This window comes from Ranitomeya variabilis, chromosome 2 (assembly GCF_051348905.1).
Source record: "Ranitomeya variabilis isolate aRanVar5 chromosome 2, aRanVar5.hap1, whole genome shotgun sequence".
Classification (NCBI taxonomy): domain Eukaryota; kingdom Metazoa; phylum Chordata; class Amphibia; order Anura; family Dendrobatidae; genus Ranitomeya; species Ranitomeya variabilis.
In genome coordinates, this window is record NC_135233.1 from 376,536,012 (window position 1) to 376,548,476 (window position 12,465).

A 12,465-nucleotide genomic window follows, 5' to 3' on the forward strand; every position below is an offset into this window, starting at 1 on the left:
GAGCTGTTTTGGGTTCTTTCACCCATGACTAACCACACCATTGTTGGCTTGACAATGTTGGGTTTTTTGGCTATCCCACCCTGAGGATCACCATGTTTTTAGATTAACCACAAAAACTAGTCAAATCTTGGGATGGGATTACTTAAAAACAGCCTATTAAACACTTTGGTTAGAGCCAAAAACAGCATAGTCAACTCCTGCACGAGAGAACCCCAAAACTGTGTGGTCTGCATGTTAACCATGAGTAGAATAACCGAATCCTGGTTTTATCAAGTTGTTTAGGTCATTTTACCCATGGACTTACCATGGTAACACCATTGTTGGCTTGACTATGCTGCTTTTTGACTATCCCACACTGAGATTCATCATGTCTTTAGATTAACCCCCAAAAAATCAGATCCAATAATCCTGGGATGGGATTACCTAAAACCAGCCTACTAAAACCATAGGTGGATAGCTCAAAAAACCTCACGGTCAACTCATGCATCAGAGAACCCAAGAACTGTGTGGTCACCATGATAAGCTCATGAGTAGGATAACCCAACCATGGTTTGACCAAGCTGATTTGTGTTATTTTATGTATGGACTTACCATGCTAACCACACCATTGTTGGGTTGCTTTTTGGCTATCCTTTCTTGAGGTTCACCATGGTTTTTAGAATTAACTGAAAAAAACGGCTAAAGGTACCTTCACACGAAACGACATCGCTAGCGATCCGTGACGTTGCAGCGTCCTCGCTAGCGATATCGTTTCGTTTGACACGCAGCAGCGATCAGGATCCTGCTGTGATGTCGCTGGTCGCTGAATAAAGTCCAGAACTTTATTTGGTCGTCCGATCGCTGTGTATCGTTGTGTTTGAAAGCAAAAGCAACGATGCCAGCGATGTTTTACTCTGGTAACCAGGGTAAACATCGGGTTACCAAGCGCAGGGCCGCGCTTAGTAACCCGATGTTTACCCTGGTTACCAGCGTAAAAGTAAAAAAAACAAACAGTACATGCTCACCTGCGCGTCCCCCAGCGTCTGCTTCCTGACACTTACTGAGCGCCGGCCCTAAAGTGAAAGTAGCGGTGACGTCACCGCTGTGCTGTTAGGGCCGGAGCTCAGTCAGTGTCAGGAAGCGGACACTGGGGGACGCGCAGGTGAGCATGTACTGTTTGTTTTTTTTACTTTTACGCTGGTAACCAGGGTAAACATCGGGTTACTAAGCGCGGCCCTGCGCTTAGCAACCCGATGTTTACCCTGGTTACCCAGGGGCCTCGGCATCGTTGGTCGCTGGAGAGCGGTCTGTGTGACAGCTCTCCAGCGATCAAACAGCGACGCTGCAGCGATCGGCATCGTTGTCGCTATCGCTGCAGCGTCGCTTCGTGTGAAGGTACCTTAAGTCAGTCCTGGGATGTCATTATGTAAAACCATAGGTGAGATGGCCCTTCACAAAAAAACATCACGGTCAACTAATTTTTTACAGAACCCAAAAACTGATCTACATTGTAAGTCCATGGGTAGCATAACCGAAAACTGTGCAGTCAATCCATGGTTGGGATGACCAAAAATAAAAACCTGCTCAATTCTTAGATGGGATAACCAAAATCTGCATAGGTGGGATAGCCATCAAAATGGGTAATATAATCCCAAATTAATGTGGTCAATTCATTCCCAAGCTGAAGGAATTTTAATTTTTGCTACCCGAAACCCTATAAACAAGACTGTCCTATGACAGCCGCTCTGTACTTGAGCCGTGCAGTAAGTTTTTTTTTTTTTTGTTGTTCTCTGATTCACCGACATGTATTGTTTCTAAATTCTTAAAAACGATTCACCTAATTTATGAATTTGATGCAAAATAAGTGCTCTTTATTTTGTGTTTGACCGGTTTTGATGACTTTTTAGTTCCAAAAGTCACATCCTTTTTTTTAAAGAGTCTCAAAAACACCAAATTCAAAACTCCACCAGAAACCTGACTCCAGGCTGATTTGGGTTTGGAGTGAGATGCGACCAGAAAAAGAAAATTAGCTCCAGACAAGTTGAGAAAAAAAGAATGATTAATCTGAGTAAATATCCTCATTTGATTGTTGAAAGTGATCCATGAAGACTAGTAAAATGATTGTCCTAGACACCCACATGGCGGGGGATAGATCTCTTGTGGAGCGAGTTGTGCCTTTATCAACCAGCCTGTTCATTTTCAGCAGTCACATTTCAGAGCCCAAATGGCAAAGGCCTCAAATTGCCCCAGTTTTGAAAGCTTGTCCAAAAATGTGTTGAAAATGTATCCCCAAGTGAGAGAAGATATGTTTTCCTAAATTATGGTAGTAAGCTTGAGTCAAATACCAACCAAAGTGGTCAACAGAATATGGACAAATCTAAAGAACTGGCCAAGAATCCTGTTTTGTCTTGGGACCATACAACCATGTTAGACAATCGGAACCACATGTTTAGGAACATCTTCATGAGATGGTGCTCTCCATCCAGAGAGTCGTTCGATGGGTGAAGCATTTCCTACAAGTTGTGTATTGACTTACAATTGGGTCATATGTTAACACGCCATTTTTTTTTTCCTACAGATGCTTCATGTATTTAACCCGTTAAGAAAGTCTGGCAGTGACACCTGTCTCTCTCCCGATAACCCTCAACACTGGAAGCGTGTAGCTATCAGAAGACAACCACCTCCTAATGTTCCTGATCCTTCAGCTCCCAATGCCCCATCCTTGCCCGTCCCGGAAGTGAGAGTGGAACGGTCTTTCAGTGCTGGTAACTTAGTTTGTGACAGTGATGAAGAAGAAGGGGGAGATCACAGAACTCTGGGGGTCCCCGGATCCATGTGGAGGACACGGAGTGAGTCACATTTGGACTCTGGTGGCAGGGTAGAGACCATTGGGGAAAAAGAGAAGTCTAGCAGTGGATGGAGCTTGCCATCACCAAAGACACTGAGGAAGAAGAGGAGAGCTGCAAAAGTCAACGCTGCAAAACAGAATCTCTTGTCGTTTTTTATGGGATCCTTTAAGGTAAAATTACAGGGTGACACGACCTTCTAACCCATGGCTTTAGCAAATTGCACCAAAGGTTGAATGTTCTTCTAAGCCTAGAACAACTTGTCCAGCAGCCCCTATGGCAGTATCCTCAGCGCAGCATAAGCCTCAAGAGGTCCTACCGCCTACCTTTCTCTAAAGGAATTGTTCCTCTTTGTGAAGATTCGGCTTCATCAATGCTTCATGGGGAGAACTAGTATGTAAAGTAAATGTAATCCCCAAGGAAGTAATCTGTCGTTCTAGTGCCACTTATGAGTGACTATTGTAAGTCAATGTCCTTCTAAAGAGGACATGTTACCAGTTTTTACTCATATTTTATTCCCGCTGATCTTTTCAAGTATTCAGTCTTTTGTTTTCTTAAATCCTCCATACGATCCCAGAGATATGGACTTCTTATTAAATGCAAATTTTTATAGTCTCCACTAAGGAAGTGTGACTCACAAGATCCTCAGGGGCGTGTCTTTAGCTTTTTTGCATTATTGTCCTGAGAGCTTTGCCCCCTTGGGAAAGACTATAAAATTCTAATATCTCTGGAGCCATATGGTGGTCCACTTGTGACCTTTTGACAAGTCCTCTTTAAACATTACCTGGGCCTAAAAAGTCATACCCTTCTGCAGACACCATTGTGTTGGCATTATGGACCTTCGTCAGTACAGGGTACGGTTCTGGTTGGCTGTGTGAGATGCCGTTTGTGCATTGTCTCTGGTATGGTAGAAACATTTTATTATTATTCATTTTTATAGCGCCATTTATTCCATGGCGCTTTACATGTGAAATACGGGGCAAATATAGACAAATACATTAAACATGAGCAAAAACAAGGCACACGGGTACATAAGGAGAAACCCACTTCTAGAAGACCTTTTGGGGTATCGTGAATATACCATACATGTAGGAGTTGGGACAACCGCTTTAAGATAGCCATATGTGTCAGACAACTGAGGAATCGTTTTGCCGAGTAAGCATTTGTTCATTTATCAGGGAAGAATTGGGAGGCAGCCATACACTTTAGACAGTTCTCCAGTCACGTCAAAATTGGAAGGATTGGCCAACTATGATATTGATTGGGGCCTTATGGGTTGTCCCCTTAACAGGATAGATGATAAATGTATGATGTGTGGTACGGCTGATGAGACCCAACCAACCTGCAAAGGAAAAGGCCCAAACAGAGCAGTAGTGAGCATGTGCGACCACCAGTCACATAGACCGCAAATGGTCGCACATGCTCGCTACTGCTTTATTTACAGAGGGACAATTGAGCCTCCCACGATCAGTGGGAATCCTGTTGGGCGGACCCCCATTGGTCGTACTGTTATCACCTATTCTGTGAAATGATGTTTATGGAACAACTTTGAAGACTTGCACACTGACAGGTGTAGATGGGATCTGTAAGTCTGCTCATCCATCACAATCCATGGTGCTACAGATCTGATAGTTAACCCGCCACTAAAGGTCAACTGAGAAACCAGTACAGCGAAGATTCTGTTTCCAGAAAAGCCGAGTATGATAGATGATCTTCTCTAGACTGTGAGAAACGGTGAGACCCAGGGGAATTCTTGCAGTGTGTCTTTCAGAAATTGACAGAACTGGTCCAGTCTCTATATTCACACCTTAAGGGAAAAAAGTATAGAAATCGACAAAAATAGAAGCATCGGAGACATTGAGACTCCCCGGGACTGGAACGGTGGGAGGGTGTGATGATTGAAGGTTTAGGATCCAGTCTAACCACAATCCTGAGATTGTTTTGGAAGAGAAGAAGGAGGGAGAAATATTGGGGTAAAGCATGACAGAAATACAGATAAAAAAGGGGAGTGCCATTGTAGGAGGAGAACTATTCCAAAATTTGTAATGAGGCCATATTGTCATCAGTTTTGCTGATTTGCAACAGTCAAGGGTGAACTGAGTGGTTTAAATCCGCGAGCAATACTGGCCACGGGCCTTTAGAAGTGACTTAATGGTCATTCCATCCATGCCGGCCTAGATTTTCAATTTCTTTGAGCCTGGGCATGTGATCAGCTCCGCGGGGGAGGAGACTCGGGATGGGAGGAGCAACAATATCACAATCGTTTTTGTTGTTGCTAATCTCTTGCAATGTAAATGTTGGTTTCTGAATTACATGTGGCTGGTACCCCCAGTAATTGGTTCAAATCTTGCATCAAGTGCATCAATAGAGCGCCTCCGCAGGGGAAAGGAAGAATTACACCGTGCTTTTTGAAATTAAGTGTGTCTGTCTAATAATACACAGACAGGCCAGATCTTCCAGAGTTAGGAGCTCGCACCATATAGATGCTTCAAGACCTCATTAAAAGAGGGGCCCCGACCACCCTCCATGAGAACCCGTTAACAATTTGCCTTTAATACTGAAACCTCATAATATAGACCAACTAGGACCTTTTTCAACTTAGTCCCCTTGGGACCCTCTTTGGCTCCAGGTGCAACAACAACCTCTCCAGCCCCTATAGTAACGCAGCTTGAGCCTAGGGGATGGCCCAAGGCCTCCTTAGCTCTATATGAGAAGAACAATACTATAAAAGACCTGTGATGGTTGAGGGCCCTGTTGAAAATTTTGCAACAGGGTCCATAAACTTTAAGCTAAGCCACTGACCCCTTCTATTTTTGTGGGTGGGTCTTAGCTAAAAGGGGCGGGGGTTAGAGTGTCTTTGAAGTTAGCCCACCCCGTTGTGTTCATTCTCAGTTCACAGGTAAAATGTGTGTTCCGTGAATACAGATTTTTTTATTTTTCCCGTTACTGAGATGACAGTTGGTGCTCACAAAGTTCTATGAAGAACTGTAAACAGTAGAACGTCTGTTTTGACCTCTAGCTCCTCCCCCTCCATAGAAGTTTATGAGCACCAACCGTCCGCTCCTATTTTATTCACTGAAAACTGATTTTAGTGATGAACTGAGAATGAAAGATCAGTTCCAGGAGGAGAAAGAAGCAAATTTCTTTGACCTATATTGTTTATTTTCATGTTCACTATTGAGTTAGGAAATAAAAATGATAGTGATGGTTCCACTTTTAAGACAGACCATGCGAGGGGAATGATATCATGATGGCAATTTAAAGCGTCCCTTTAAGAAAAATGGTTTCTGTACCGGTCTCTAGCACGAACAGTCCCGTTACATGTACATGTCGGGGGGTTTCTCTTCTTTTCCACATCCGCCCCCCGTCCCGATCTTCTGCCGCGTTCATCTGCGTGGAGTAATGTTTACTCTTCGGTTCACTAATGAACACAAACCACAGAACATAACAGAGCGGTAATCCATGTGTTGTGTACTGTCACATTTCATTTATCTCGCTATTAACATGGGCCAAATCCCAGCACCGTCAGTTCCCTCTACCCTGGCAGGCTCCATCTTTACAGACTCTTGCATCTGTTGCTACGGTAACTGGTGGGAGAGGCGGTGGGCATGGAGCCCCCTGTATGCCGTCCAAGCCGTATTCTGATTACGCAGGGATCTATCTGATCGTACGATGGCTCATGGATATGCGTCGTACTCGCTTACAAAACCACTCATTTAAAGGGGATGGGTTCTAAAATAGCCATTTAAAGGGGATGTATAGTCAGGCTACTTTAAAATGCCACAAGGTAGCCATACACGAGCCTTAAATAGCCAGCCAAGTTAAAAAAAAAAAAAAAAAAAAAAAGTATGCTAGACTGGATGCCGAAAGGCTTTGTCAAGTGATGTATAAGCTGGGAGCGAAACGTGTGCTTAGACAAGTGGCCACAGCAGAGCACGTCCTGTAAAAATCTGCGGGTTGGACAAAGACACATTCCCTTTAAAAAAAGGGGCTATCATTGGAAAATCACTTATTTTAGATCCATGTTAATTGCATTCTAAATATATATATATATATATATATATATATATATATATATATATATATATATATATATATATATATATATATATATTAATATAAAATTTGGAAAATTAAAAAAAAAAAAAAACTTACAATTTTAACACAGATCTAATGTTAGGCTCCTACTTCTGTCCTCTCCAAAAGGCAGCAATATACTGGCTCAGACCCCATTGAGTTGTATAGAAGTATTTTCTGGGCATGCTCTGATCTGGGCATTGCACAGGAGGAGGAGGTGAGCTGTGACATCTATTGTGAATCCTGTTATTTCCTGTATACAGAGGTGTTATCAGTCACTCTCACAGTGACAGTGATAATGAAACTGCTGAAATAATCTTCTGTACAGAGCACTGAATGGTGCCCCCCATCCCCTTAGCTGCGGGTTGTGAACTGTTTCTCATTATTGTGGTACAGATTTAAAAGGGATCAGTAAAAAATGTGCTTCTACCAAAGTTCATGGAGTAGGAGAAGGGTTGATAAATAGGCCACACGTGCAGACTTCTCGCCATTCGCCTGCCTGTAACGTACATATGGGAGTGGGCAGAACGAGGCACAGATCTGATCTATGGCGGCAGTGTAGGATTATATGAGGAGGATGTTTAGGGTCTGTATAATCTGACCCATTATTTCCTGTCCCCTCCCGCAGAGCAGCAGCATTCATAACACAGCTGTTTTCCCATGACCTCTGACTTTTTTTTAACCATTTCCCTGCCAGAGCTGTAGAAAAGCTATTGACAGATTGGCACTGTATGAAACGAAACTACACGGTTATAGCGGGTATAGATCCGGCCCGCACTATAGGGCTAGGCTGGAAGACGTCTTATCCATAGCTCTGCACTGAGGTGTCCTGTGAAGGTTGGCAGATGTATTACATAGAAGTCCATGGAGATCATGCCAACCTCTCCGGCTTCAGATCTATAAGCTCTGGTAGTATATGGGAAATAGAATAAATTGCTGAAACAGAATTAAGAGAGTGATACGGGTTCTCTTTAAAAGCTATGGACACATTTCACATGTAAAATAAATCACTTTTACACAGTAGTAGTTAGAATTGCGGTTTGCAGTCTTCATTAATTTATATCCCCCGTCTTATGCAGTTTGCAGTCTGATCTAAGTTTCAGGGTGTTTTTTTTCTGTGGGAGTGTCTTTCCCAGTAATATAGGCTGGATGTGAGGTCTGTGTATATCCAGGGTTCAGCTGTCTTTACATGCTTTCAATTATCAGCACAGCTCCAGAACCGCACTAAATTTCTTGTTTTCTCTGCCCTCCCTGAAACATTAGATGCTTTCTACTCGCCCTATTTTCACAGCATTCTCTGCCCTCCCTGAAACTGTAGATGCTTTCTACTCGCCCTATTTTCACAGCATTCTCTGCCCTCCCTGAAACTGTAGATGCTTTCTACTCGCCCTATTTTCACAGCATTCTCTGCCCTCCCTGAAACTGTAGATGCTTTCTTCTCCAACCCCCATTTTCAATGCACACCTGTATACAACTTCCTGCTGTTTCTAACGCTGACCGAAGGGGCAGGTGGAGTGGTGAGAGTTGTAACATCTTTGCAGATCACAGTGGTAGAACATTTTTAGTGGAAACTGATTAGAAAGTCAATACCCTTTCCATTAGGAAGTGAAGGAACAAGAAAAAAATAAATTGTGTGCTAGACCTTACAGCTCCTTTCCGATCCAGTTTGGACAACTGTCATGTTGCCCCCGTAGAGCAGTGGCCCACCCTGATGAAATCCCTGAGTCCAGTCACTTGTACCCTCTATGCCCCATGTATACTCACCTCATTGATTTCTGACTGACGAGTCAAGGACCATGGATCGGAACCAGAACTTAGTTACTGTCCCCTATCCTTCAGCGGCAAGGTGTGACAATGAGTGACCGCAGGTATAAATACATGTCTTAAACACCTCGTACAGCTGGCACCGGACCACCAACTTAGTGCCGGCCTCACAAATCTGTAGCTTTGGCACCTGTAATGATGGTATCTGGGCTCAGAGTGTATGGCACATCCTGAACCCGTCCTTCCTGCAAGGAATGTGGTCTGATTGCTTTTTTTTTTCCATGCAATCACTTATGTAAAGCAGACAATAAAGCAGTGTGCTTAGGCTGTATATACCCATTATATACCTATTTTATGGGCTAACACCTCCTGACATTCTCCCAGTAGGATTCCTTGCGGAAGCTTTTTTTTAGCCCATATGCAGTATATGCCTATTTCTTATGCAGTTTTTAACTTTTTTTTTTTTTTTTTCCTGGTGGTGGTCACTTTCTGTTGCCCGGGTTGGTTTGGGTGTGATCCTTGCTTTATTAGCCCTGGGAATGTGAATTTTCTATTTACTTAGGAGCGATCAGTAAGACGCCGCTGTTTATTTAGTGAACTCGTAATGAACTTTGACATATTTCGCTGTTTATTGGAAAATCTTGGACTTCTATATAAGCCTCGTCCTGATGTTCCTCTGTATTCGCAGGGAAGAAGGAGAAAGTATAGATGTTGTTCAATATAGTACCTAAATAATACTGCCACATAGTAACAGTACCAAAACAACAATTCTAAATAGTGCTACCACCACCTCCTTATTAACAACCGTATAAGCAGCAATGCAAAGACCACCTAAATAAATAATGCTGCCACATAGACAGTAACAGTACCAAAGCTACAATTCTAAATAGTGCTGCCACCACCTCCTTAATAAGAAACAACCGTATAAGCAGCAATGCAAAGACCGCCTAAATAAATAATGCTGCCACGTAGTAACAGTACCAAAACAACAATTCTAAATAGTGCTACCACCACCTCCTTAATAAGAAACAACCGTATAAGCAGCAATGCAAAGACCGCCTAAATAAATAATGCTGCCATATAGTAACAGTACCAAAACAACAATTCTAAATAGTGCTGCCACCTCCTCCTCATTAACAACCGTATAAGCAGCAATGCAAAGACTGCCTAAATAAATAATGCTGCCACATAGTAACAGTACCAAAACTACAATTCTACCACCACCTCCTTAATAAGAAACAACCGTATAAGCAGCAATGCATACAGCACTAATGTAATGGCAGCATACAATGACCACATTATAGCAGTGCTATGAAATGTCTAAAAAATACTGCCATTCAAAAACTGGTGATAAATATCTGAAAGAGAGAGAGCTCGCCTCTCGCTTCCTACAGCAATGGACATTGCAGTATGCTGCTTGGTAAAGAAGGCGCGATGTCGCTCTGTTCTTAATCTGTAGGACTGCAGAAGATGGCCAAGCATGTTGCCAGAACAACAGGCCCACCGTTCATCATCTGTCTTTGGTGGAAAGACCTCTTTCACTGTATGGCGGTTTTTAAATAGATTCTTAATAAAACCACCATACAATTAAAGAGGTCTTTGACACTGTATTAGTTATGTGGTCACTGTATGTTGGTATCACGTGAGAACTATATGGCGGTATTTACATGCATTTCATTGTTCATGTACATTTTTACTTTTTTGTTTTTCTTCCGCTGTTGAAATACCGCCATAGAGCGCTCAAATACCAATTTACAGTGGCTGAGTAATAGATCCGCAGGATAGGTGATGAATATCTGAATTCTGGAATCCCTTATCCTGTGGATCTGTTATTCAGCCACTGTAAATTGTTTGAGCTCTATAGGTTGGGATTTTCACTTGGATTTTAAAAAAATAAAAAAAAAAACTGTACAAGTTGCAATTCAACACATGTACATACCGCCAGATAGTGATCAAGTGATATATAATACCGCCAAATAATACCGCCATATGATTAGAGGTTTTACCCCTCCAAGATGGATGATGAATTATGGGGATTTATCCTCATGGACTTCCACTGATCAGAATTCCCCCTCACTTCCTACTGAAATTAATGTAGCATTGTGGTCAAGAACGTGTGATGCCACTTAATTTATTGTCTATAGGACCGTGGTAGATGGCCAAGCGCACTGCCAGAGAAACGGGACCCCCATTCTAGAGATCAGTGAGACCAAACATGTGCGATGCCACTTCGTTTATTGTCTATAGCACCGCCACATTGCTGGAGGAACGAGGCCACTGTCCTAATAGTGGGCAGTGGGCAGATATTCATCACCTATTTTGAGGAGCTGTTATTGTGGTATATTGGCATTTTTTTCATCACTAGATGGCGGTAATACCAATGAGGAAAAAAAAAACACGTGAATATCGCCATACAGTGCTCATATAATACTGACCTATAGTGACTGCCTAACAGCTTAATACAAAGTTGCCTAATACCCGTGCGATAAAATCTCTAAATACTACCGCTATACAATTAGAGGTATTACTATCAAAGGTGAGAAGTAAATGTTTGATCACTGGGAGTCCCTTTGATCATTAGGACAGGGGTCCTCTTCCTCCAGCTATGTGCTTCTGTGGCCTCTCCATTTATTGCTTGAAGAAGTAGGGTAGAAGAAGGTGAGTGATTGGTGGGAACCCCCAGCTTTGGACATTGAATGTCTTTGGTTTTCCCCAGGGCCAGATCATCTGAGGTGATCCTCCACCAGGGGCACAGATCACACACCCCTAATGGCTCGTCTCCATATCTGAGGCTATCCGGAGTTTTGTTATGGCATGGTACAGAAGCTGGAGCTACTGTACATCTGATCCCATAGTTTTCTGTGGGATCATTTTCAGTCATCGTATGTGCTGGTTGTTGTGTTGGATTGATCCTATACTCCGACTGGGGCCTTATCGTTAGTGGGGCCTTATCGTTGGTTGGATCTGACCAGACATGACTGATGTTTGGAAACCCAGTCTGAGGCCGGCCATGATGGTGCCACTTGTTCTCGATCTATGTACCCGAATAGACAACATCACATTCTTGAAGATCCCTTGTTAGAGGATCACGGACCATAAAGTGTTGGAATGATCTGACCAAATTAGGAACATCAACTTGGTCCTGCCAAGCGCCCGGCACGGTCTTAATTGTGCGTTGACACTAATCTCCTCTAATCCCGTCTCTTGCAGTCGCTGGCTTCCAGTGTAGAAACCGATATTGGATCCGTGTGCGAAACTGACAGAGCTCCGAGACACAAAAAGAAGGAGTGAGTATGACCGCGGCCAAGGCGCCATGTGCAGAACCCAGCCTGCCCAGTGAAAACATCTCATAGGCCAAAGCTATTGGCATGGTGGTCCACAATGAGGGGGAATCTTTCCCAAATCTCTGTTGTTGGTTGGGACCACGCACAGGCCATAAAAAACAGTAATATTTCCAGCCACATTAGTGGAGTTTTGTTATGTACCCGGCAAATTCCCTTTGGTAATAAAAAAAAAAAAAAAAAAAAAAAAAAAAAATGACATTAACTCAGGAAGTGAGTCACATGTAAGTCTCCACTAGTGTGAGGCACAGGCGTCAGGACCTGGTGCCAAATCCAGCCTTGTTCTCCTCGCCGTTCTCCTGTGAGTGTATAGGTAGGAAAGTGTGGACTATCGGGTGTGTATATATAATGTATATGATGGATCGCCTTCCTTCTCTCAGACAGAAGCACAAAAGAAGTCATTTGTCTCTGTTCCGACTGTGGCCCTCCCACTCGTCTAACATTACACGGTAATTACC

General features: G+C 43.0%; 1 protein-coding gene across 4 annotated transcripts in view; it reads left to right on the top strand.

Moving 5' to 3' along the window:
* LOC143806092 (regulator of G-protein signaling 3-like) overlaps positions 1-12,465 on the top strand; it is a 44,463-nt gene that overhangs the window by 15,378 nt on the left and 16,620 nt on the right. For all 4 annotated transcript variants that reach the window (XM_077286034.1, XM_077286036.1, XM_077286035.1 and 1 more), the window contains exons 2-4: positions 2,558-2,998; positions 11,877-11,953; positions 12,388-12,456. In XM_077286034.1, the coding sequence (XP_077142149.1) occupies positions 2,558-2,998; positions 11,877-11,953; positions 12,388-12,456 (587 nt within the window). The remainder of the gene's footprint in view (positions 1-2,557; positions 2,999-11,876; positions 11,954-12,387; positions 12,457-12,465) is intronic.